Genomic DNA, 27980 nt, shown 5'->3' on the forward strand with positions numbered 1-27980 from the left:
GGGAGGAATGACACAAAAGTAGCAATTACGGTTTAACTAAAAATTACTTATATAGCGTTCACCGTGCGCAATAAATAACAAAATATGTTCATGTTTGAATCAGAATGATAGATACCCCCACAAATGACCCCATTTTAAAAACTGCACATTTGAGGGGTCCGGAGGAATTTGACCCCACAGTTTCTTTTCAGGAATTAATGCAATTTAGAGGGAAAAAAATAAAATGCCATATTTTTGCAAATATGTCATTTAAAAGACAGGATTTTTTCCCTATAGTGCACATGAAAATGAGGATTTTCACCAAAAATGGATCCCCCCCCCCCCCCCCCGTTTGTCCTGTGTTTAGAACCATACCCATTGTGCCCCTAATCTTCTGTCTGGATGCACAACGGGGCCCAAACCAAAAAGGAGCAGCCGGTGGCTTTCAGAGCAGACGTTTTGCTTGAAGGTGTTTCAGGCCCCATCGCTCACTTGGAGAGCCCTTAAGCGGCCAAAACTATGGAGACCCCCACAACGACCCCGTTTTGAAAACTAGACCCCTTAACGAATTCATGTAGGGGTGTGCTGTGTATTTTGACCCCACAGTTTTTGTATGAATCTGAGCAAAGCAGAAAGGAAATATTACGATTCTCATTTTTTGGCAATCATTTTTTTTGCACAGCACACATGAATGAAGACTTGTGCCCCAAAATGGATCCCTCTGTTTGTCTGGTGTTCAGAAACATACCCACTGTGGCCCTTATCTTATGTCGGTATGCACAACGGGGCCCAAACCGAAAGAAGCACTAAACTTCAACTGTGCTTTAACTGTTGCGTGATCACCATTATCCATTGGATGATGGCGATCATGTGACCGGGGACCGCTCACTGTGGCCCTCTGTCACTGCTTCCAGGCTCTCTGCTACCCTTCGTAGCCAAGAGCAGGGAGACTTTAAATTTCCCGGGCCCTCCCCAGCTTTTGCGCTTGCGTCTGCCTTCAGCTCTGCTGAAGGCTGAGTTGCGTGGCAGACACGGAGGCCTTTGGTATTTGCAATCGCATTGCGGGGTGCCAATGGGTGACCGGAGGAACCTCCTCCCCTTGGCAACTGCAAAGTGTAAGCAGATGACAATGATTGTGGTATGTAAGGGGTTACGCTGCCGGGATCTGAGGGGGCTTCTCCTCACCTGGCTGTTAGAGCAGGAGCCTGGCTGTCTGTCAGTCAAGCCACCGCCTTAAAAAAGATGTATGTGCAGGTTTAAAGCCCAATAGTGAGGTCAATAAACAGGCATATTGCGGTCACTAAGGCTGTAATTAAAGGGTCATTGAATGTATAAAAGTGACATAATTAGTGTAAAATGCAGCTACCAAGAATTACACTTATGCCTCATATTTCCATTAAAAGGAAGAGCAAATTGCAGTTTTTTTACAACACAACTCCCATCATCCGCGTTGCCTCAGCAGTCCTGGCCCCCGCGCTCCTAAGGAACGCTACACCAAGGGGCGAACCCTGAATAAGACAATCACTGAGATCTAGTGAGAGCGGAGCCGTCTTCCACTTGACCCCAGTTTGATCCCCAGCCAACACATCACTTCCTTGATTACTACAAGGTCCATTCACATCTGAGCCTCATACGACACCGCCAGCTGCATACACAATACGGGAGTGCTGCCTATAGATGCCACCGGCTGCCCCCGTACATGAAGTTCAGAACAATGTCCCTCTGCTGCTGCCCCTTCTTCCTACCTGCGTAGGTCATGTTTTTCGGATTTCCATAGGGGGTCCCTGCCTGGACAGGGCTGTAAACCGGATTCATGGTGGAAGACGGAGATCTCTGCAAGAAAACAAGAAACGTGATAAAGTACAATGACGTTAACGGCCCGATATTCACAGTCACTGCCAGGACCACAACGTATTCACCTCATCTCTAATGGCCCATTTCTTGGCCACAAAGCTTGGGGGTCGGGAGAAGTCTGCCAATGAGCCTGGCAATGCATCTGCAAAGGGTTCACTCTGCAGGGCAAGGACGTTGCCGTTTAGGATGAGCGGCGCTCGCTCTACCGGGGCTCCGGCTCTATCTGGGCCACCAACATGCCTCTGGTGTTACCTTAAAGCTAGGATTCTTGGCACAGCCCTCACAGACCTGGAGCTCCGGCCGTTTCAGGTGGAGTCGGGCATACGGAATACTGAATTAGTGTGTGTGGATAGGAGAGAGGGAGGGGGAGAGGAGATCAGCGGCAGCAGGGATAGTTTGCCATTCTCCTGTATATCCCCCTGTCCCAGCGAAGGGGGGGACAGGACAGACATGTTTTGTTCACATCATCATCCCCCATCAATCAGAAAGCATATTTGCTCTCTGATTGTCATACGTGGGTTTTTTCTCTCCAGAAGGCCGCCTGCAGACGAGCGGAAATCCCGCCGCGGGATTTCCGCCGCTGAAAGTCTGCATAGGAGTGCATTACAATACGCACTCCTATGCAGACGGCCGCGGTTTGGCCGCGCGAAATCTCGCGCGGCAAACAAACCGCGGCATGTTCTAATTTTCTGCGGGGTACGCACTCACCTGGCCGCCGGCTCCGGTCTGCGCATGCGCCGGCTGCGCGGCAGCCGGCACATCAAAGAGCCGGGGCCGCCAGGCGCGGGTGAGTACGCGCTCGTCCCTGCAGGCTCTGGGGTCGGATTGCGCGGCGAGATTTCTCGCTGCCGGATCCGACCCGCACATCTGCAGGCGGCCGAAAAGGAGTGAAATGACGAGGACTCGCTCATCTAATCACTGATCTACACCAGTTAATCCTGTAGATGTTACACTCATGGCCGACCGTGGCAGCTAAACACTTTGCAGAAGAATGTGAAAACTTCTCTCCCCTTACACTAGACTTTAAATATTGGAGAGAAAAAAAGGGGGGGGGGGGAGGGGGGGGGACAAAAAAAACACACGGAAATCGGAACTGCCACATCTATAACAACCCGTACAGAAAATTCCATCACCTTAAAAAAGTTTTTAAAAAAAAACAAACAAAAAAAGGCCTTTTTATGATTATGTCGCTTCTCTTAACCCCTTAAGGACATGGTCTATTTTGGGCTTAAGGACGGATTTTCATCTCCATAACTTTTTATTTTTCCTTCAATCTGTTTGTATAAGGGCTTGTTTTTTGCGTAGCGAACTGTAGTTTTTAAAATCGGTGCCATTTTTGGGTACATAGACTATATTGTAAAACTTTTAGTGTTTTTATGATAACAGGGAGAGAAAATGCATCAATTCTGCCATAGATCTTTTATTTACTTGTTTTTTTACAGCGTTACTCATGCAGTATAAATGACAATACATTTTTTCTGCAGGTCGGTACGGTTACAACGATACCAAAATTCTTTTTTTTCGGTTTTTCCCCTTTTGTGCAATAAAAACCCTTTTTTTCGAAAAAAAAAATTTTTCTAAAATCGCTGCATTTAAAGTCCTGTAACTTTATTTTTCCATGGGCAGAGCTCTGTGGGGGATTATTTTTTTGCGAGACGAGCTGTAGTTTTTATTGCTACCATTTTGGCGTACATATGGCTTTTTTAATCACTTTTATTGCAGTTTTTGGGAGGCAAAATGCTAAAAATTTGCATTTTCCCTCAGTTTCTTAATGCTTTTTGCCGTGCAGGATAAAAAGGCTGTGCAACTTATTGTATGCATCGTTATGGACACAATTTTTTTTAATATATGCAAATATGGGGGGGGGGGGTAGAACACAAAAAAGGTTTTTTTTACATTTTTTACAAATATTGTACTTTTTTGTACATTATTTTTATCTTTTTTTTTTTTTACCCAATTTGCATCCTTCTGGGGGACGCACACCATAGACCAATGATTAGGCATTGCAGGAAAGGGGATAACAGGAACAAAAAATAAAGTTAAAAACAAAAGCTGTGTATACCTGAAGATGGCGCTAACAAAAGCTGCAAAGTCTGGGATGTCAGCTGAAACATAAAAACATTCTGGTCCCGTAATGCGGCGCCACACAGAACGGTTTTTGTTTTTTTCACAAGTGTTGATATTGCACAAAAGACGTGTCATAATCGTAATGATTCACAGAATGAAATCCCCCTAATATTTATACCCCACCGAGACCGCCATAACAAGAAATCACAAAAAACTAAACAAAAAACACACACAGAGCTTAAGGCCTCCCTCACACAGGGCGTTTTATACAGCGTTTAGTGCTGCCTTTTCAGCCCAGCGCTAAACGCTGTACAACACTCCCATTCATTTCAATGGGGCTGCAAACACAGGGCTGAATACGCAGCGCCTCCCAACGCTGCGCTTTGACAGCGATGCATGTTCTATTTTTGGGCGTTTTCAGCCCTGCGTCACCCATTGAAATGAATGGGCAGCGGTTTTAGCACTGCTGAAAACGCGGCAACACTCGGTGCCACGTTTTTGGCAGCGTTAACCGCTCGCCAATTTTCGGGGTGAGGGCTTGCAATAGAAGCCCTACCCCGAAAATCTGCCCCAGCTAGGTAGAGAGAAGAAAAGAAAGTTAATACTCACCCTAGCCGCTGCAGTCCGGGTCGCGGCCGCTGGTCTCTGCCGCTGATCCGGGCTTCTCCAACACTCCCAAGTCTATTGCTGGAGGGCAGGTTTGAGAACCCCGCCTCCGGCAATAGAGTGCTGTGATTGGGCATCGGCACACTCGATGCCCAATCACAGCCCTTCATTGACTGTCTCAGCCAAATCAGCGCCGGCAAGCTCTGATTGGCTGAGACAGTCAATGAAGGGCTGTGATTGGGCATCGAGCAAGCACCGACAACCAAACAGCACTCTATTGCCGGAGGCCGGGTTCTCAAACCTGGCCTCCGGCAATAGACTTGGGAATGCCGAGGATGCCCGGATCAGCGGACTGCAGCGGCTAGGTGAGTATTACTTTTTTTTTTCTTTTCAGCATTCTTGGCTGCGTTTTCAGCCGAGCTGAAAACGCAGCCAAAACGCTGGCATAAAGTATGCCAGCGCTGCTGAAACGGGGCGGAATCTGCAATAACGCAGCGTTGAAAAACGCTGCGTTCCTGCAAGCGCCCTGTGTGAGGGAGGCCTAAGTATCTTTCTCCCAGCAATAAATAATCCTAATTCTTATATACATAACATGGAGGTAAAACTGGTTCCAATTAAAAACTAAAACTCGTCCCACAACATAAAAGGTGTCAAACAGCGACACTGATGGCAAAATAAAGTTATGGCCGCTGGATCACAAAAAGGGGAAAACGACTTACTGGCTCTTAACCCCTTAAGGCTCCATGATACACAGTTACATCATGAAGGCTTGGGGCTTCTGCGGAGGGGATTGGGAGCCGCGGCATACAATGCGGGGGACGGCTGATTCTTACAGCTGACACCCGCCTGCAATAGCTGCAAACAGCACTCTGTTGATCGAGGTGGTTAACCCTTTAAATGCCGCAGTGGCATTTAAATGCCCAGATCGGAGGTCAGGGGTCCCAAGCCGGGGGGGGGGGGGGGGGGTGTAAATCTAGCTGTTGGGACGATTGGTTGCTTTCGGACTAACAGCTACAGTAAGTGTGTGGACAGCTTGATGCTGCAGCCACATGGACCGGCACCCTCCGCTTCGCCCTTCCCTGCTCTGCTGCACATTACAATTCCTTCATTAGGCCCAGAGACTTTAACGATGGCAGGTGAAGACTTGTACTCCATTTCCTGAACCACTTCTTCGTGCACTGCGTCGTCTCTGAGATTTACGGATAATCTTACAGAGGCCCGTTGTAACATTGGCGCAGCGCTGCTGTGTGTTGATAAGGGGATATCTTCAGTGACATCGGGACGCGTCTTAATAAGGAGTGTAGAATGTGGCAGCGGAGATAAGGCTCACCGGCTCCTCACCGAGGAGCTGCGGCCGGCGACCTCCTCTCACATTCATCTCCCACATATCGCCTTTCTGTGCTGCGAGGTGACCCGGGGACACCGTGATCCGAGGATCCCGAGGCGCCGTCAGCATGTATTACCAGCGCAGCAGTCTAATGTCTCGTGTCAACCAGGAGCAGCGATTACATAGAAACACTAAAACAAATACAACTGCTTGATGTTGGGAGCGGAACGGTCTGGTCTACGGACGACGATCACTGCATACAACGGGGAAGGGGCACTGACTCAGGACTCTGCACCCCAAATCATCCCTGCTCCTCACCCCTCAGACATTTCTCAGTTTTGCATTGCGTCAATGACAACGGTGTCCATTCTGGCTGCTAATCGGCAGTTTTGTATTTTTTTTTTAATGCAACCATAAAAACAGTAAAAAAACAGTAGAGGTTTCTCAAATGGGGGGCAACAACAACAACAAAAAGGCAAAAGTGGCGTTGCGTTTTTGGGCTTCATACTGTTCAGCACGGCGATCCCCACGATGTCCCCGTTATACCGCCCATGGCAGACGGATTTTAGAAACTAAACTTCCAAAAACACCATTTAAAACAAGTTCCCTTTTCCCACCAGAATCTGGGACTCAAACAAAGAACCCGTCGGCAGCCTCGTCGCTTACAGGAGACCGACTGGTTAAATGGGACATTTATGGAAGAAAGACTTTCACCACTTTTTATGCATTTTTCAAATCTATTTAAAACAGGTTATTGAACTTTTCACCAAACAGGGAACTTAAACAATCCCCTGATCGAGTCATCGATGTCATTCTGTATTATAACGGCTGTGGAGGAAGTCACAAACGTCCGCAGACTTCCTCCACTACAAATTCATGCTCAGAACATACAACCTCGCCCTCCACCGCGCCAAACAAGTCTACTTCACCTCTCTTGTCTCCTCACTATCGCACAACCCTAAACGGCTCTTTGATACTTTTCACTCCCTTCTCAGCCCAAAACCGCAGCCCCCGGTGACGGATCTCAGTGCTGAAGAGCTGGCTGCTTACTTCAAAAAGAAAATTGATGACATCCATCAGGAAATAACGTCCCAATCTCAGACTAGCCCCGACCCTAGTCTTGTCACCATTGCATCTAGCTCCTGCTCACTGCCTGTACTCAGACCAGCGACAGAGGAAGAAGTCTCCAAATTGCTCTTCTCTGCTCGCCCCACCACCTGCGCTAGCGACCCTCTCCCCTCACACCTCCTCCGATCCCTCTCCCCAGTGGTCATCTGCCATCTCACCACTATATTTAACCTCTCTGACCTCTGGCATCTTTCCCTCTTCCTTCAAACACTCCATCATATCCCCGCTGCTAAAGAAGCCGACTCTGGACGCGACTGATGCTGCCAACTACCGACCCATCTCAAACCTCCCCTTCATCTCCAAACTACTAGAATGCCTGGTTTACTTCCGCCTTGTAAGCTATCTATCAGAGCACTCTCTCCTAGACCCCCTACAGTCTGGCTTACGACCCCAACACTCCACAGAAACTGCCCTTACAAGGGTATCCAATGACCTACCGACAGCCAAATCGGGGGCGATTACTCCCTACTGATCCTGTTCGACCTCTCTGCAGCATTTGACACTGTCGACCACCAACTCCTCCTCAGTATGCTACGCTCCATTGGCCTAAAGGACGCTGCTCTCTTTTAGTACTCCTCCTACCTATCTGACCACTCTTTCAGAGTCTCCTTTGCTGACTTTACCTCTCCTTCTCTTCCCCTTGCTGTTGGGGTCCCCCAGGGCTTGCTCCTCAGCCCCTTCCCCTCCTCTCCCCTTTGCTGTTGGGGTCCCCCAGGGCTCGGTCCTCGGCCCCCTCCTTTTCTCCATCTACACAGCCCCTATTGGACAAACCATCAGGAGATTTGGCCTCCAATACCACCCGTATGCTGGGTGTCATCTCTGCACCTTTCCTCCAGAACATCACTATCTGTCTGTCCGCTGTCTCTAACACCATGTCCTCTCTCTACCTAAAACTAAACCTTTCTAAAATGCACTTACTGGTATTTCCACCCTCCACTAACCGACCTCCTCCTGACATCTCCATCTCAGTGTGTGGCGCCACCATAACTCCCAGACAACATGCCCGCTGCCTTGGGGTCATATTCGACTCCGATCTCTCCTTTACCCCCTACATCCAATCTCTGGCCCGAACATGTCAGCTGCACCTCAAGAACATCGCAAGAATCCGCTCTTTTCTCACTGTGGACACTAAAAACGCTTATTATTGCCCTCATCCACGCCCGGCTCGATTATTGCAACTCGTTGCTGATCGGCCTCCGCTGCACCAGACTCTACCCTCTCCAGTCCATCCTGAATGCGGCAGCCAGGCTCATCTGCCTGTCCAGCCGCTACTCGGATGCCTCTGCCCTGTGCCGGTCACTGCACTGGCTGCCCGTTACATACAGAATTCAATTTAAACTCACTGCCTTCACCCACAAAGCCCTCCACAGCGCAGCGCCCCCCTATATCGCCTCCCGCATCTCAATCCATCACCCAGCCCGGGCTCTCCGCTCTGCTAACGAAACTAGACTGCACACCCCTCCAATTCAAACTTCTCATTCCCGCCTCCAAGACTTCTCCAGAGCAGCACCGGTCCTCTGGAACGCACTACCAAAGGCTACCCGAGCAATCCAGGAGTCGCAGAACTTCAGGCGTGCTCTAAAAACGCACCTCTTCAGGGAGGCATACCGCATTCCCTAAACAAACCCCTCTGTACTTCGCCTGATAACATGCTCCCTGACCTACTGACTGCAATCCCTGCTAGCCATCATAAACTACTCCTGCTGTCACACAGCTAAATGTCTGACCATTGTCTAAGTGTATAGAATCTGCCACTGTCCACCTCACCATACCGTGCACATCTTAAGCCCCTTTACCTTCTGTATCCCCCCCACTATTCGTAGTATGTAAGCTCGTTGGAGCAGGACCCTCACCCCTACTGTTTCTATCAACTGATTACTATATGTAACCGTGGTTCTGTAATTTTTGTACTTTTGTCTCTCTGCATTCCCCCTGTCTATGTAAGCATTGCGGAATATGTTGGCGCTATACAAATAAAGATTATTATAATATTTATATTCTTGTACATAGGGGGCAGTATTATAGTAGTTATATTCTTGTACATAGGGGGCAGTATTATAGTAGTTGTATTCTTGTACATAGGAGGCAGTATTATAGTAGTTATATTCTTGTACATAGGAGGCAGTATTATAGTAGTTATATTCTTGTACATAGGGGGCAGTATTATAGTAGTTATATTCTTGTACATAGGGGGCAGTATTATAGTAGTTATATTCTTGTACATAGGGGGCAGTATTATAGTAGTTATATTCTTGTACATAGGGGGCAGTATTATAGTAGTTATATTCTTGTACATAGGGGGCAGTATTATAGTAGTTATATTCTTGTACATAGGGGGCAGTATTATAGTAGTTATATTCTTGTACATAGGGGGCAGTATTATAGTAGTTATATTCTTGTACATAGGGGGCAGTATTATAGTAGTTATATTCTTGTACATAGGGGGCAGTATTATAGTAGTTATATTCTTGTACATAGGGGGCAGTATTATAGTAGTTATATTCTTGTACATAGGGGGCAGTATTATAGTAGTTATATTCTTGTACATAGGGGGCAGTATTATAGTAGTTATATTCTTGTACATAGGGGGCAGTATTATAGTAGTTATATTCTTGTACATAGGGGGCAGTATTATAGTAGTTATATTCTTGTACATAGGGGGCAGTATTATAGTAGTTATATTCTTGTACATAGGGGGCAGTATTATAGTAGTTATATTCTTGTACATAGGGGCAGTATTATAGTAGTTATATTCTTGTACATAGGGAGCAGTATTATAGTAGTTATATTCTTGTACATAGGGGGCAGTATTATAGTAGTTATATTCTTGTACATAGGGGGCAGTATTATAGTAGTTATATTCTTGTACATAGGAGCAGTATTATAGTAGTTCTATTCTTGTACATAGGGGGCAGTATTATAGTAGTTCTATTCTTGTACATAGGGGGCAGTATTATAGTAGTTCTATTCTTATACATAGGGGGCAGTATTATAGTAGTTCTATTCTTATACATAGGGGGCAGTATTATAGTAGTTATATTCTTATACATAGGAGGCAGTATTATAGTAGTTATATTCATGTACATAGGAGGCAGTATTATAGTAGTTATATTCTTATACATAGGAGGCAGTATTATAGTAGTTATATTCTTGTACATAGGAGGCAGTATTATAGTAGTTATATTCTTGTACATAGGGGGCAGTATTATAGTAGGTATATTCTTGTACATAGGGGGCAGTATTATAGTAGTTCTATTCTTGTACATAGGGAGCAGTATTATAGTAGTTATATTCTTATACATAGGAGGCAGTATTATAGTAGTTATATTCTTGTACATAGAAGGTAGTATTATAGTAGGTATATTCTTGTATATAGAGGGCAGTATTATAGTAGCTATATTCTTGGACATAGGAGGCAGTATTATAGTAGCCATATTCTTGGACATAGGGGGCAGTATTATAGTAGCTATATTCTTGGACATAGGGGGCAGTATTATAGTAGGTATATTCTTGTATATAGGGGGCAGTATTATAGTAGGTATATTCTTGTACATAGGGGCAGTATTATAGTAGTTATATTCTTGTACATAGGGAGCAGTATTATAGTAATGTTCTTGTACATAGGGGGCAGTATTATAGTAGTTATATTCTTGTACATAGGGAGCAGTATTATAGTAATGTTCTTGTACATAGGGGGCAGTATTATAGTAGTTATATTCTTGTACATAGGGAGCAGTATTATAGTAATGTTCTTGTACATAGGGGGCAGTATTATAGTAGTTATATTCTTGTACATAGGGAGCAGTATTATAGTAGTTATATTCTTGTACATAGGAGGTAGTATTATAGTAGGTATATTCTTGTATATAGGGGGCAGTATTATAGTAGCTATATTCTAGGACATAGGAGGCAGTATTATAGTAGCTATATTCTTGGACATAGGAGGCAGTATTATAGTAGCTATATTCTTGGACATAGGGGGCAGTATTATAGCAGTTATATTCTTGTACATAGGGGGCAGTATTATAGTAGTTATATTCTTGCACATAGGAGGCAGTATTATAGTAGTTATATTCTTGTACATAGGGGCAGTATTATAGCAGTTATATTCTTGGACATAGAGGGCAGTATTATAGTACACTGAGCTCCATATGTCTTATGATGATGTTACCCTACTTGTGGCGATGACATATATACAGTTCAGTATAAAAATACACTGCCCCGCTGTTTGGCACAGGAAAACTTTATAGAGTTGCTTTGGAAAACTTGAATGATTAAGTAATGCGACAGAATGAGGAGTCATCATCTGGCATGAGGGAAGCAGCTTGTGTGTCGGCACAGCTGGTCCCTTTATGCAGTCTAGAAATAGTCAGACATGCTGAGCTTAGTAATACAACAAGACGGATCGGAGGAGGCCTGCAGAACGGAGCGTTCAGGAAAATACACTGTACAAATGGATAAATAAAGTCAGGTACCTACAAGAAGTTGTCATCGTCCTGTAAAACCCAGCATGCAGGATCATCTCAGGCAAATATACAAACCATGAGTTGTGCTGGGATTACATGAACAGTCGTGTCACCCGAGACTCCAATCTATAGGTGTACAACAAGGTACTAGAGCCTCCATGCCCACATATCACATCTTGTATCCAAGCTACAGGTGATATAACAGGGTACTAGGGCCTCCATTCCACCCGGATCACATCTTGTATCCAAGCTAGAGGTGGTACAACAGGGTACTAGAGCCTCCATGCCCACGTGTATCACATCTTGTATCCAAGCTAGTGGCGGTACAACAGGGTACTAGAGCCTCCATGCCCACGTGTATCACATCTTGTATCCAAGCTAGTGGTGGTACAACAGGGTACTAGAGCCTCCATTCCACCCGGATCACATCTTGTATCCAAGCTAGAGGCGGTACAACAGGGTACTAGAGCCTCCATGCCCACGTGTATCACATCTTGTATCCAAGCTAGTGGTGGTACAACAGGGTACTAGAGCCTCCATTCCACCCGGATCACATCTTGTATCCAAGCTAGAGGCGGTACAACAGGGTACTAGAGCCTCCATGCCCACCTGTATCACATCTTGTATCCAAGCTAGTGGCGGTACAACAGGGTACGAGAGCCTCCATGCCCACGTGTATCACATCTTGTATCCAAGCTAGTGGTGGTACAACAGGGTACTAGAGCCTCCATGCCCACGTGTATCACATCTTGTATCCAAGCTAGAGGCGGTACAACAGGGTACTAGAGCCTCCATGCCTGCCCACATATCACATCTTGTATCCAAGCTAGTGGCGGTACAACGGGGTACTAGAGCCTCCCTACAAGGGGTCGGTTCTCCAGAATAAATTCCCTTTTTGCTCTGATATTGAAATCACTACTTATACCAACGTTCCACTTCTTAGGACAAAGTTTCATCCGACATCCTATACAGAAGAGATTTTTTTATATATATAAATGTATATATGGTTGACTATACGATTTAACCCCTTAGTGACGCGCCCCCTTCTTGGCCATATGAACGCAACAATTTCTGGGGGAGATTTTTTTCATCCCCACTTCACAAGCGTTCTACCTTTATTTTCTATTAACATGGCGGTATGAGGGCTGGTATTTGTGTTTCCAGCCACAGTTTATTGGTACCATTTCGGTTACATATGAAGTATTGCATAACTTATTAGAGAGAATAAAAACAGAAATTTGGCCATTTTGGGTTTTGTTTTACAGAGTTAATCATCCTGCATAAATGACACGGTACATTTTTTCTGCGGGTCGGTACGATTAAAATATCAAAATTGTGGGGGTTTTTTTTTAGATTTTTCCCCTTTTGCACAATAAAAATGTTTAAAAAATAAAAGTTTTCTTGCATTGCTGCGCTCAAAGTCCCATAACATTTTTTAATTCCCCGTGTGTGGAGCTCTGTGAGGGCTTGTTTTTCGCATGACGAGCTGTAGATTTTATAGGTACCATTTTAAGTTACAAATGACTTTTTTGATCCTTTTTGTTGCTTTTATGTATTCTTTTATAGCATTTACGTGAGGATCAACAGTGTGTCAATTTATCGTATGGGTAGTTACAGATGTGACGACACCAAATGGGCGATTTTTTTTCCCTGAAGAGTGGAAAGTACGCAAAAAAAGGCTTTTACTATTTTATTACGTGTTAACCATTTTTATTAGGTTTCATATTTTTATTTTCCTGTTAGGGACTTGAACCGGCGGCCCTATTATTGCACTGTTAATACACTGCAGTACTTCTGTACTGCAATGCATTATCGCTAATCATAGCGATCACAGGCCACGGCAACCCATCAACCCTACACGATTACATGGTGGAGGGCTGATGTTACAAAGGGAGCTCCCTCCATCCCTCTCTGAACCCGTTTTACATGGTGCGATCAACATTGATCAGGCCGGGCATCAGTCACAGCCAGCACTCACTGCAGATGGCATCGGCCACGAAGCGGAGACTGCGCCATCCATAGGGCATAAATGCGCACCAGTTCACGGGATCTACTTACCACTCATAATGTATATTTAAGCCCTTGGGTAATAAGGGATTAAAGGGCCAGTAACTCCAAAAACGCAGCTTATAAAAGTGTAGCAGCACAAACATCCTCATACTCAGACTAAAGTTGATGGAAAAGAGGGAATTCAAATAAAACGATTGCTTATTGGGTGAAATGTAGCCGAAAATAGTTTCAGCCCGCTGATCACAGACTGTCATTAGGACATACCAATGGATGGAGGCGCAGCATGGCACCACCCTGGGGAGAAGATCAGAGAATGGAGAGGACTCTGCATGACACCCGCCTGAAGTCCTCTGCTTGGTTTCTGTTGCCAATAAGCGGTAATCTTTACGTTTGCCTAAAATATGTGATGCAAAACAAGGAGCATTTTAAGACTGAACATCTGGTCCTCGGGCGGGTGTAACTGGGCAGTGATTGGGCGAACGTGCCCTCTCATGTTAGGCCAACTGCACCCAACATGATAGAATATAACGTCACGTTTCCATTCCGCTGTGAACCTCGACTCAAAAGTGCCCTAAATAAGAAGATGAAGATCTGGAGATGCCAAGAACGGACTGGCATCTTTAAGTGTATGCTGTGTGAATGCAGCCTTAAAGGCCCTTTAACACGCAAACGGTCATCGCTCAAAATTTGTTCAAACGGCCGAAAGGGAGTAAAGTTTTAAGCTGGGATAAAGACCATTGTTGACCACTCAAAAGACATTCCATTTGAGGTTGCTCAGTCTTTTGAGTGGATTGCCAACTTGAATGTACTCATTGTGTTTGCCTCACATACATAATGAGTACATTGTTTACTCATGTCATGAGAAGAAAATGGAATCCTGTCGGCCAGATAATCCCTCGCATAAACACACGACAACCTGAGCAAACTGCTACTGAGTTTACTTTAGCTAAAGGTCCTTTTACACGCAAAGACAATCTTTCAAATAGCTGAAAGATTTAGCGATGTATTCGCATAAAGGGTTAATGGCTTTAATGGCCATTAACACTTTAATCATCTTCATTTGCAAGAAAAGGATCCACTTTTTCCTCCATGAGTTGTTTGCGGAGCTGGGTGCGTTTAAACATCTGTTGGCTGATTCCATTGTTCTCCTGTGTGAAGAGCGCACTGTGTATCCTGCAGTCTTTTGAAAGATGAGCGAAATGTATTTGCTCAAACTTTTAGCTGCTAAACAATGGATACATCGTTCAAACTTAAAGTGCACGATGCCCGCGCTTACATGTAATGATTATTGCTAATTTTTGGCTGCTCGCATGAATTTTGAGAGATAACCGTTGCGTGTAAAAGGGCCTTAGTGAGGAAATGGAGATGCTGAAAAGCCACAATCTGTACGTGTATTTGTATGCAAAAACATTGTCCATTCGTTCTGTCGGAGGCCGATGTTAGCGATAATCGTTGCATGTAAAAGGGCCTTAGCATGGACAGCTCATGAATTTGATTCTAAACGGTGTAATGCTCCGTTGTACTTGTAGATCACAGCTGATCGTGGGGATCCTTCTAACAAATAGAGTTTGTCCACTAGAAACCCCAAGTACATAAAATGATGAAGTAAAATGAAACCTATTCTGCCCCTTCCGTCGCCGGAAACGCTTTATGGTCTCATTTTCAGTAATTACATATTTTTGCTTTCAGAAGGACCTTTTATAAAGATTTTAGAGGATATGAAGAGCTCCTTAAAATGAGACTGCTGTCCCTTTAAGAGAGAGAAGTATTCTGGAGGAGAGAACTGAGGAAGTTTGTGATACCTCTTTGACAATTCCAAATGACAATTCTGCGGCGTAACCAGGCAACGGTACATACACCAGACAGGGGACTCATAGCGGGTGACGAGTGAAGGAAGCGCTCAGACAGGCTTGATTAAATAATGGCACGTTACGGCTTCCTAATGAGAATTCTGTGTTAGGAGGGCGGCGCGTGTACGCGGTACGCACGGGGGAGAGTCGCTGTCCTCAGGATGGGGCGAGTGCGAAATTCCAACTGTTAGTAAGAAACAAACGCGATGAACCAGATGCTAATACTACGGAGGAAGCACATAACGAGGTGATACAATCACAATTATTACATAAAGACAAAAGGATTCTAAGGCGTTTTCTGCGTTTTATACGGATATGCTTATCCTTGAAGGGGTTGTCCACTTGGCCTATTCACAGGATAGGTCATCAATAGTAGATCAGCCTGCTCCAACCAATCAGATGTTTGCCAGGCTGCTGCGCTTAAGCTCTAAGCTTATTTCTGCTGGAAGCAGACAGCTCTGTTCCCACTGCAGTGGCCAGGCTTGGTATTACACCTATTGACTTCAATGGGAATTGTGCCTGTAATACCAAGCCTGGCCACTACAGTGAGAACAGAGCTGTCTGCTTCCTGCAGAAATCAGCTCAGTGCACAAACACACCGGCTACCCAACCAGCTGATCAGAGGAGGTCACGGGAAGCAGACCCCCGTCAATCTAGTAGCGATGATGTATCATGCCGATAGGCCATCAATAGTTAACAATTGAACAATCGTAACCTTGGCGCATCAATGCATTATGTAAGTGCTCAAACCATCACGGCTTGTTTCCTTGGGGAACTACAGAAAAATAAAGTGATGTTGTGGTCACAGGGTGGCTCAGAGACCTCATTCTAGTGATCACAAGGGTCGCCGGCAATGGGGCATTTATCGCCTATCCTGTGGATACATGATATAGATCAACTGTGGGAAAGCCCCCTGGGCCAGGTTCACACATCTATCTGCATTGGAGAAAAGCAATGCAACCTGGTAGAAATCCGTGTGTCTAAAAGCAGGTAATTGCCCTGAGCTCCTGGTATTCAGGTGACTTCCTGTAACATCTTCCCCGGGAGGACAGCAGGGCTACGGCGCTGGATCCCACCGGCAGACGACGGGTAACTACGGCTTTTTTTTTTTATGCAGTTGCAGCTCTTGGAGAAATGCTGTCCAGTAACCGGACAACCCCTTTGAGGCTGAGTAAATATGGACAACCCCTTTAAGGCTGCGTTCATACAGTTGGTTACGCCATATCCACAGTGCTGGATCCTGACGGCCAAGGACGGATACATACAGTGATTTGGTTATTTTAAAGCCTTTAAAAGCAGTTGTGACGTCATAGAGTGGGGCCCTTCTCTCAGTAATTGTGGCCCCCGTTCTGGCAGACCTGCTGCAGTCCTATAAGGCCTCATGTCCACGGGGAAAATGAGGCCCGCCGCAGATTCTTCATGGAAAATCCCGCAGCGGGTCCCCTCCTTTCCCGCGGAGATGATGCTAAAAAAAAAGATTTTACTAACCTGTCCGGACGCTGCAGACCTGCCCTCCGTCGCGGCCGGATCTTTTTTCTTTGGCCCGGCGGATGTGCTCGGCATGCCGGCATGTGTGCGCAGAGAGCAGAAATTCAGGCGCGGGTGTACCGTGGATCAGGACGGCTTCAATAGAAGCGTACGGGAGCCCCGCACGAAAATGGAGCATATCGCGCTTTTTTTCCCCGCACACGCAATCCGCGCCTTGAGGGGAAAATGACATTCGCAGGTATTCAGCTACCTGCGGGTGTCCAATGCATCCCTATGGGGCGCGGATCACGCTGCGGGAAAAACGCTGCGGATTTTAAATTACAATTATCCCGTGGACGTTCCCTCTGCAGCAGCTTGGACCCCAAAGCCCGCCTCTTCCTCCCCCCCCCCCCCCCCCCCCCCCCTGCAAAATCAGCAGATTGTGCCGGTTGGTACGATCCCTTTACATCACAAATAGATAAGTCTATTCTGCACTTTGTTTAGTTCTTCTCTCCCTTTCCAAATCTCCAGTAACGGGGACATGGTGCTTGCTCTGGGGTGGCCGTGTTAGCGTAATTCATAACAGTGGCAGGAACCAAAATGCAATCTCGTTTCAAGGCAATACACAATAACGCGAGGCAAAAGTCTGGACACACCTTTTCAAATGGGGTAATTTAGAGGAAATTGACTTCCACTGTGTGAAAGCATTCATTGGGAGGGGAGGCTCTATTTTTTTGGTGGAGTAAACTTTTTCGGCAGCCATTTTGAAATTTGCCATATTGAATTCAACTTTTTTAAATGGGAAGGGGGTCATGTGATTTCCATTATGACTACAATTGACTCCGAACCCCGCGGGGAGTGTCAGTGTGGCTCCGTCTCTACTAGTTTAGGAGTTAAGTGAGGGTGAAGTTTCACAAAGTGTTCGATGTGTCCACCATTCTGCCGGATGCCCACGGGGAACTGTTTATTCCAGTCTTCTGGAACATGTAGAAGAACGGCCGGTGATAATTCCTCACACGCTGCGGGATTCCCCGTTTCAGATGAATTATATTGCATACTTTCCCCGTACACAGCCGGGACTATAAATGGGCTCAGAGATAAAAGTCCAAAGGCGTTCACTCCGGCGGCCGCTGTACCGGACCCCTATAGCCAATCCAGTGGCCAAGGAATTGCACATCCAGCCATCTGCAGAGTGCGAGTTGCGCCATCCTGTGGACAGTAATGTGGGAACTGGCTGATCTCTAACATCTGGAGGGACTTCTCCCCGCCAAGGGATCGGTCAATAAACAATATGATCCGAGTCCCACAAATCCCACCAAACCATGACCTCCTGCAAACAAAACTCACTCATCTCCTAAACACATGTAGATCGGGCAAAACGGACACTTCCCGCGGGATTCTGAGTACATTTTAGCCAAGATTGGAACATCACGACTCCCTTTCCATTTGAAAAACCTGAGCCGAATTCAATATGGCGGATTTCAAAATGGCTGCCGAAAAAGTTTCCTCCACCAAAAAATGCAGCCTCCCTCCCAATAAACGCTTTCAAACATCGGAAGTCAATTTTCTCCTAATTACAGCAGTTAAATGGGTGCGCCCAGTATTTTACCTATAGATGGCGCTAGACAAACTGCCTACTTCCTCCTAGGAAAGCTAATTTTGCGTATTTTCCCTTTTTTTTTTTAACGTTTCTTTTCCAGGGAGCTTTATCTGTCATTGGTACGATATTCACAAGAAGAACCCGTGCCCCGCTGTGACCGCTCGAAGGAAGAAGGGGGTTAAGAGATTCCCTGGGAGTAAACCCTCCGTATGGCAGAACATTCCGGCACTTTACCGTAACGATCAGGAGCGGTCCGTCCTCGCTGGATGCCATTAGTGCGCCTAGTGCTTGCGTGAGATTACTAAGTGGTGAGTTATCTATCCGCTCACACGGGGGAGCAGCGCGAATCGCGCGGAGGTGACGGGTGATACGGGGGGCAGATCTGCACTTGGCGAACATGAGAGTACATGTCACGTTCATCTCCGCCGGCCGGACTAAGAATAGAAGGTTATGTAACAGCTGGAACCGAGAGAACAGAGGCCTGAGGGGAAACGGAGGAGCGCTGCACCTGCTGAACCGCACGCCGTCAACACAGAGCAGCGAGACGCCTTTATAAATAGCGCCGGACGGACGGCAAATACGGAGGTTTATAGTACAGAGGACCTTTATTCCTGTTCTGCTCGTTCTCTGGATTCAGCCAGCAGTGTAAAGAACGGAGGTCTCCATGCCGGGAGCCGCGGTTACATCAACGTCACGTTTACAACTCTACGGTTATGGCTTGCCAATTAACCCCTTAGGCAGGGTTCACACGGGGGGGATTTGCCGTGGAATTTCCCTGCAGTAAATCGGCCTGCGGCTGCTAATCCCGGGGTTAGCCAGCCATGTAGATGAGATTTATCAAAAATCTCGTCCACACGGGATGGACAATCCGTCGCGGCAAAACCAGCATTAACCAGCGCTGAGGCACAGATTTCCAGGACGCAGCATGTCCATTTTTTTCTTCTGTTACGGCCTCGCTCCTCTGTATGGGAGAGCTCTCCGCAATGCAAAAGCGTGCGGGCAAACAGCTCCAAAACCCATGCCTAAGCGGGCACGTGTTTTGAAGCTGCGCTTATCCCACAGAAATCTCGCAGTTTTTCGCTGTGGCAAAACCGTGAGATTTCCGCGGTGAAACAGTCCTATTGAAACCCAGCATTAAAGACCGGCTTTTTTTTTTTTTTTTTTTTTTTTTTTTTTTAAAGCTCCTGCTCTCCCGTGGCAGAGCAGAAATTCAGCTGCGGGTGTACCGCGGGACCGGACGACTTCCATAGAAGCCTGCGGGAGCCCCACACTAAAATGGAGCGTGCTGCGGGTGTTTTCCCGCACACACAATCCGCTCCTCAGGGTAAAATGACATCCGCAGGTATTTAATTACCTGCGGGCATCCAATGCATCCCTATGGGGGCGTGGATCACGCGTATGGGTGACCCGCTGCGGATATTTCCCCGTGGACATGAGGCCTAACTATTTGGGGGGGGGGGGGGGGGATCTGTATTTTCCGTTGTGATCTTCTGCGTCCCGTTATTTTTCCTTCAAAGACTCATTTTTTGCGGAACATCCTACAGTTTCTATTGATAGCGTTTTGGAGAACATTGCTGGCATTGCGCATTTTTTTCTCCCGCTAACGTTCACCATGTGGGATGCACAACGCGTCATTTTCATAGATCAGACTTTTACAAACACAGAAGGCACTGACGATGCTTTGGGGGGGGGGGGGGGTTGTTTTGATTTTTTTGATCTGTGGTTTCTCCTGGTAGTTAGAGCAGGAGCCTGGCTGTCAGTAGTCAATAAAAGCACTGCTTTAACAAGATGTAAAAGTCCATTATTGAGGTCAATAAAAGGTGTATTGTCCATCACTGAAGGGTTAAAATCTGCCCGTATTTTCATGAACCAAAAATCGGACACACTTGTACAATTTAGGCCTAATGATGCGTTCCCATGTAGCTTAACCGCAGCGTTAACAATACAGCTCATCTGGGTGGGATTTCACCAAATCTTATCCACACGGCGCAGATTTCAGATTCGCTGCACGCCAATTTATGCGGCAGATCAGTATTGATCATTGATATCAAAACTGTTTTGATATAGAAGATATTTTGATCGCTTTAGGCCTCCTGCACACGGGGCGGATCTGCATCGCGAAATCCGGAGCGGGATTCCGCCTCCAGAATCTGCAGCAAATCCAGCCCATAGCATGCTATGCCAAAACGCGATTTCCTGCCCATGAGCAGAAATCAAATGCGATTTTCCGCTTGCAGGGGAGAGATCGCAGCATGCTGTGCTTTTGTGCAGGCTAGGCACAGCCGACTTCCATTGAAGTCAACGGAAACAGTCCTTCCCGCAGCCATTCTGCAATCATCATTGCAGAATGACGCAGCGATGGCCCGGCACCCTCTGTAATGCACATGCGCGCCGGCTTGCAGGCGGCACAATCGCAGCAGAGTAGGAAGACGGTGGAGCAGTAAGCTGGGGTCACTGGCCGGGCACCAGGTTGAACTCTGCTGTGGGAACCCCACTTGCGGGGTCTGACCTGCCTGTGTGCAGGAGGCCATATATTGAATTTTTTCAGAAGCAGCAAAACCGTGTTCACGGTGTGGAAAAAAATTGTTAATAATTAGTTTGAGCTTTTACAGACGTAACAATACCAATAATGCTTATTTTTAATTGTTTAAACTTATTGTGGAAGAAATTCGAAAAGAGGAATTTTTTTTGTTTTTACATTATTTATCTGAACTTTTTATTCCTATTAGGAGACATGAACCTTAAATCATTTGATTGCTTCTATAATATACAGCAATACTTCTGTATTGCAGCATACGGTAGTTTTAGCATCATAATAAAGGGGTTTTGTCATTTTCAAAAAATAAAAATAAAAATTCTATATAATCATTTATTCCTCCCCAGGTGACACCTTACCGCATCTTCTGCAGTCTGCCGGGTCATGTCACCTCCAGCCGGCCCGGATCCTCCTCTTCGTTATGAAGCCAGCTTTCCTCACATACTTCTTCCTGCCTGGCAATGTACGCTACGTCCCTGTGATGTAGTGTTTACTGGCTAGGAAGGAATGCTGATCTATTGCAGAGACATCGGGCATGAGCAGTCTCAGCAATAGCTCGGCACTCCCTCCTAGGCTGTGAACTAGTGACGTAGCGTACATCGCCGAGGAGAAAGAAGACTGCCTGTGAGTGGTCGCTTCCGGAAGCAGAAGAATCAGCCAGCTGTAGATAAGGTGACCCTCCGGGACTGCAGGACACAGGAGAATATCGTCGCGGAGAAGATGAGTCAAGTAGACTGACAGGGGAGGAATAGGGGAGTATAGAATTTTATTTTTTTAACGACAGAACCCCTTTAACGTTTTAACAATAGGCTTGAATCCATGGCAGCCCAGAGAGCCTTCACCAGGCCCAGGACTGCCATGACAACCAATCGATTCCCGACGATCGCATTGTGTGGGATCAATTGGGAGCTGGAGGCAAGAGGCTGACTGATGACATGCCCCACTCAGCATTGAGAGCCTATGTAAGCTGTCCAATGGCCACGATTGGAACTAGTTCCAATTATAACCGTTAGCTGGCACCAGCGGTGTATGCAGTACGCTTGTCTCCCAAAGCTGCTTCATACCCACTCCGCTGCGACATACATGTGCGTCACAGAGGGGAAGAGTGGCTGTCCAGGACTGAACTATGGATGACTTATCCTCAAGAAAGCTCTTTAATAGTTGATCAGAGAGGATCCACTGCTAGGGACTTCCATTGATCAGTCGTTTGCCGGGCCCGTCGTCTCCTTGGACGGAGTCGAAAGCAGACAGCTCTGTACACATTGCAGCGGCCCAGGTTGCAGTACGCTGTATTCAATGCACTACAGACCCGGGCCACAGAATTGTGTATGGAGCTGTCCGCTTCTGGCTCTGTACACATTAATAGTGTGCTGGTTTACATCTGATCGCTGGGGGTCCCTGGGGTCAGATCTCTGGTGACCAACTATTAATGATGCATCCAAGAACTAGAGAGGCCTAGACGTCTTTCTAGAGTGCTATGATATTACAGGATACAGACATTAAATAACTGGCGGGGTTGTTGATCCGGGTCTTGCAGTCAGGTAGGAACTATAAATGATGCAGGGATTATTCTGACTGCCATTATGGAGTCGGGAAGGAATCGTCTCCCCCAAATGGGCTAAATTGGCTTCTGCCTCATTGGTTTTTTTTGCCTTCCTCTGGATCAACAAAGGGGGGGGGGGGGGGGGGATGGAAACAGGCTGAATTAGATGGACGTCGTCTCCCTTCTGCCCAACACACTATGTTATTATGTAGATTATGAATACTTCAGACCCTCTTCTACCTCAACCCGTATCTACTTACGCACCGGTATTAAAAGAATTAAAGGGGTTTTCTAGGCAAAAACTATTCAACAGCCGGGAACCAGCCGCTTGGGATCTCCGGTGACGAGGAGCTAACCGGACGTACATGAAAGAGGACATAAAAGTGCCCTAGCTGGCTCCAACGCCATTCCACTCCCACGCCGGCCCGGGTGTCAGAAAGGGAAGTACTGGAAGGGTTATAGTTAGCTTTAGCTCCTATTTAATTCATACGGAGTGAAGCCAGCTAGGACACTTGCTCTCCCGTTCCCTATAACGCCCATCTGACTCACTGTACTGGGTCATTGGGTTTTTTTTTGCCTTGCTCTGGATCAACATGGGGGGAGAGGGAGGAGCAGGGGGCTGAACCAGGCTGAACAGGATGGACATTGTCTTTATTTAGCCTAACATACTATGTTACAATGTTACAAAGGTGCAGCATAAATTGCAAGGCTATCCCTCAGGATCTCATCAATTTGGCCAATACTGTAATAAACTGCAGATTTTCCACATGCAAATCAGTGATGAAAAATATGCAGGACGTGCGCCACGTGTGAACATATCCTAAAATAGGGCTCTGGTTCCTGGTGCCATAGCGACATCATACGTTACAGCAAGTACACCATTTACTGTCACTACACACAGGAGACTAAGAGCATTAATTAACATTGCGATGGATTCAGGAGACAAACGAGAGATACATTAAAGTTTCATCTTGGCAAGCATGGCGACTAATAGTGAGGCTCCAGTAGCAAAAGGCAGAGAAGTCCTGGAAGTCCTGGTCCAGAGGCCACAGGAGGTCCATGAAGGCTCCATCTCAGGTCCACAACAATTATTTGCGACCAACTAAACAGGGAGACAATATCTTCTGTTCTTCAAGGTGGCATCTTAGGTTGACAAGCAGCAGACGTTCGCTCAGCCGCGCAGGATCATTACCCCATACCCCATATATGTCTGACGATCCTCCCTGCGCCATTAGGTTATTTCCTCTACAATCACATTGTGGCCAGCGACATATATCACATCCAATGGAAGCTGCCAGCACTATATACCCTCACATCAACCCAACTACATGACCTACAGAAGGCAGTCCCCCCCCAGGAGGAGGATATAGAAGACAACTTACCTCTTCTACAAGGAAGGATGGTCCTGGATCCTGCTCAGATCTGTGGGCAGCAGAAGTCAGATGGATCCAAAAGTGGAAATGAAGAAAGGATGAAAAATATAAAGGATCAGATCACTGTCATCCCAGATAACGGTCCAAGAAAGGGTCCAAGAGCGCTAATCCTGGAAGAGAAAAAAACAAGTAGTTTATAGACAAAAGACCAGATAATGACATATAGATGAAGGTCAGTGTGTCCAATACCCGTCTATAAATACAGTAAGCCATTATACCTACTATAACACTGCTCCCCTATGTACAAGAATATATCTACTATAATACTGCTCCCCTATGTACAAGAATATAACTACTATAATACTGCCCCCTATGTACAAGAATATAACTACTATAATACTGCTCCTATGTATAAGAATATAACTACTATAATACTGCCCCCTATGTACAAGAATATAACTACTATAATACTGCCCCCTATGTACAAGAATATAACTACTATAATACTGCCCCCTATGTACAAGAATATAACTACTATAATACTGCCCCCTATGTACAAGAATATAACTACTATAATACTGCCCCCTATGTACAAGAATATAACTACTATAATACTGCCCCTATGTGCAAGAATATAACTACTATAATACTGCCCCCTATGTACAAGAATATATACTACTATAATACTGCCCCCTATGTACAAGAATATAACTACAATACTGCCCTCTATGTACAAGAATATAACTACTATAATACTGCTCATATGTACAAGAATATAACTACTATAATACTTCCCCCTATGTACAAGAATATAACTACTATAATACTGCCCCCTATATACAAGAATATAACTACTACAATACTGCCTCCTATGTACAAGAATATAACTACTACAATACTGCCTCCTATGTACAAGAATATAACTATTATAATACTGCCCCCTATGTACAAGAATATAACTACTATAATACTGCTCCCTATGTACAAGAATATAACTACTATAATACTGCTCCCTATGTACAAGAATATAACTACTATAATACTGCTCCTATGTACAAGAATATAACTATTATAATACTGCCCCCTATGTACAAGAATATAACTACTATAATACTGCTCCCTATGTACAAGAATATAACTACTATAATACTGCTCCCTATGTACAAGAATATAACTACTATAATACTGCCCCCTATGTACAAGAATATAACTACTATAATACTGCCCTCTATGTACAAGAATATAACTACTATAATACTGCCCCCTATATACAAGAATATAACTACTATAATACTGCCCCCCTATGTACAAAAATATAACTACTATAATACTGCCCCCTATGTACAAAAATATAACTACTATAATACTGCCCCCTATGTACAAAAATATAACTACTATAATACTGCCCCCTATGTACAAGAATATAACTACTATAATACTGCCCCCTATGTACAAGAATATAACTACTATAATACTGCCCCCTATGTACAAGAATATAACTACTATAATACTGCCCCTATGTACAAGAACATAACTACTATAATACTGCCCCCTATGTACAAGAATATAACTACTATAATACTGCCCCTATATACAAGAATATAACTACTATAATACTGCCCCCTATGTACAAGAACATAACTACTATAATACTGCTCCCTATGTACAAGAATATAACTACTATAATACTACCCCTATGTACAAGACTATAACTACTATAACACTGCCCCCCTAGGTACAAGACTATAACTACTATAACACTGCCCCCCTAGGTACAAGACTATAACTACTATAATACTGCCCCCCTATGTACAAGAATATAACTACTATAACACTGCCCCCTATGTACAAGAATATAACTACTATAATACTGCCCCTATGTACAGAAACATAACTACTATAATACTGCCCCCTATGTACAAGAATATAACTACTATAATACTGCTCCTATGTACAAGAATATAACTACTATAATACTGCCCCCTATGTACAAGAATATAACTACTATAATACTGCCCCCTATGTACAAGAATATAACCACTATAATACTGCTCCTATGTACAAGAATATAACTACTATAATACTGCCCCTTATGTACAAGAATATAACTATTATAATACTACCCCCTATGTACAAGAATATAACTATTATAATACTACCCCCTATGTACAAGAATATAACTACTATAATACTGGCCCCTATGTACAAGAATATAACTACTATAATACTGCTCCCTATGTACAAGAATATAACTACTATAATACTGCCTGCTATGTACAAGAATATAACTACTATAATACTGCCCTCTATGTACAAGAATATAACTGCTATAATACTGCCCCCTATGTACAAGAATATAACTGCTATAATACTGCTCCTATGTACAAGAATATAACTACTATAATACTGCCCCTTATGTACAAGAATATAACTATTATAATACTACCCCCTATGTACAAGAATATAACTATTATAATACTACCCCCTATGTACAAGAATATAACTACTATAATACTGGCCCCTATGTACAAGAATATAACTACTATAATACTGCCCCCAATGTACAAGAATATATCTACTATAATACTGCCCCCTATGTACAAGAATATAACTACTATAATACTGCCCCCTATGTACAAGAATATAACTACTATAATACTGCTCCTATGTACAAGAATATAACTACTATAATACTGCCTCCTATGTACAAGAATATAACTACTATAATACTGCCTCCTATGTACAAGAATATAACTACTATAATACTGCCCCCTATGTACAAGAATATAACTACTATAATACTGCCCCCTATGTACAAAAATATAACTACTATAATACTGCCTCCTATGTACAAGAACAAAGTTGTGGGGGGGGTGGTGGTGGTGATACATTTAGGCCTCAGGGCCGCTGCACGGAGGATCCGCAGTTCAAGCTGCCCTTAAGGAACCATGGAGCGTCCGCACTAAATTTTCACATGCAGATTTGTTTTCTGGACTCCGCATGCTCCGTCTTAGTGCGGACTCTGTGCGGGCGGTTTTCACTGAAGTCAATGGAAGTCGTCCGATCCACGGCCCAATCCGCAATGGCTGCAGATTGCGCAGGAAAGCAGGAGTTTTTTTTTTTGGGGGGGGGGGGGGGGGGAACCCTGTATTGCACACATCCGCAGTACAGAAGCTAGAAGACACCCCCCCCCCCCCCCCCAAAAAAAATAAAAAAATAGAAAGGTTCCCATATTTATTTAGGTTTTCAGTTTTGGGGTTTTTTTGTACTATTTTATAACGTCCAAAACAGCAAAAACCTAATGGAGGAAAAGCAAACTGAAGATATTCCGCTTTTTGAAAGCGATCCGTTCCCCCCCCTCCCCCCCCCCCCACCCCCCACCCCCGTTTTCTTTCAATTTTTCTACTCCAAAACCGTAGCAGAGACGTAAACCCTGACCCTCCCCCAGCGCAGCGCGGGAGCGGCCGCGGTCTATAACTATGCCGCTGATCAGGTGACGGCCCATCTCCGCACGTCTCCTTTCACTGAGGGGTCTCATTAAATCCGCGGCAGCGACGCGTCCAGGTTCTGGGGAGCGCCCCCCCCCAAGTTGGGGCCGTCTGCAGACTCCACTGAAGAAATCCTTTTATGTTCTTTTGAAGAAGGATCAGAACATTTTAAAGACGTTCCCAAGGAGGACGCGCGGCTGCCGGCGAGACGGGCAGCGAGCAGAGGTCTGGACGTTAATGGATATTATAGGCAGGTTTGTTTCTGCCTCCAGAAGGTCCACTGAATATCCTGTCAATTCTAGTAGCCGCACGCAGGACGGCGCCCCCATAAGGTAGAAAACGGAAAAAACAAAATAGCTGCAAACTACCAAAAATCAAAGTGCTGGATGTCCAGATGTTATGGAAAATGCTGATGAGATCTCCTTTACAACAGCCTACTGACACTGGCCTTACAGAAACCTTGAAATACATGAAATATCTTCCAACAGGTGGCGCTGTGCAGGATTACTCCATCACTCATTTACATAGCTGTTTCCCAGGGAACACTGCATGGCTTAAAATGCAACCTACACCCTAATGGTCCCCTCCACAGGGAGAAAGATCCCCCCAGACCCATGACAATGTACCACGTAGATGCCCGCTCATGCTAAGCCCCATCCACGGGCATGATTTCGCGAATCATGGCA

At 45.3% G+C, this 27980-nt stretch overlaps 1 protein-coding gene across 1 annotated transcript in view; it reads right to left on the minus strand.

Annotated features, from left to right (window-relative positions):
• Nucleotides 1-27980, minus strand: part of FAM168A (family with sequence similarity 168 member A) — an 83654-nt gene that overhangs the window by 33688 nt on the left and 21986 nt on the right. Inside the window, exons 2-3 of the mRNA XM_066588331.1 lie at nt 23816-23976; nt 1725-1812 (exon numbers count right to left, since the gene is read on the minus strand). Of these exons, the coding sequence (XP_066444428.1) occupies nt 1725-1794 (70 nt within the window). The 5' untranslated portion in view covers nt 1795-1812; nt 23816-23976. The remainder of the gene's footprint in view (nt 1-1724; nt 1813-23815; nt 23977-27980) is intronic.

Source organism: Eleutherodactylus coqui, chromosome 1 (genome assembly GCF_035609145.1).
Source record: "Eleutherodactylus coqui strain aEleCoq1 chromosome 1, aEleCoq1.hap1, whole genome shotgun sequence".
In the NCBI taxonomy this organism is placed as follows: Eukaryota; Metazoa; Chordata; class Amphibia; order Anura; family Eleutherodactylidae; genus Eleutherodactylus; species Eleutherodactylus coqui.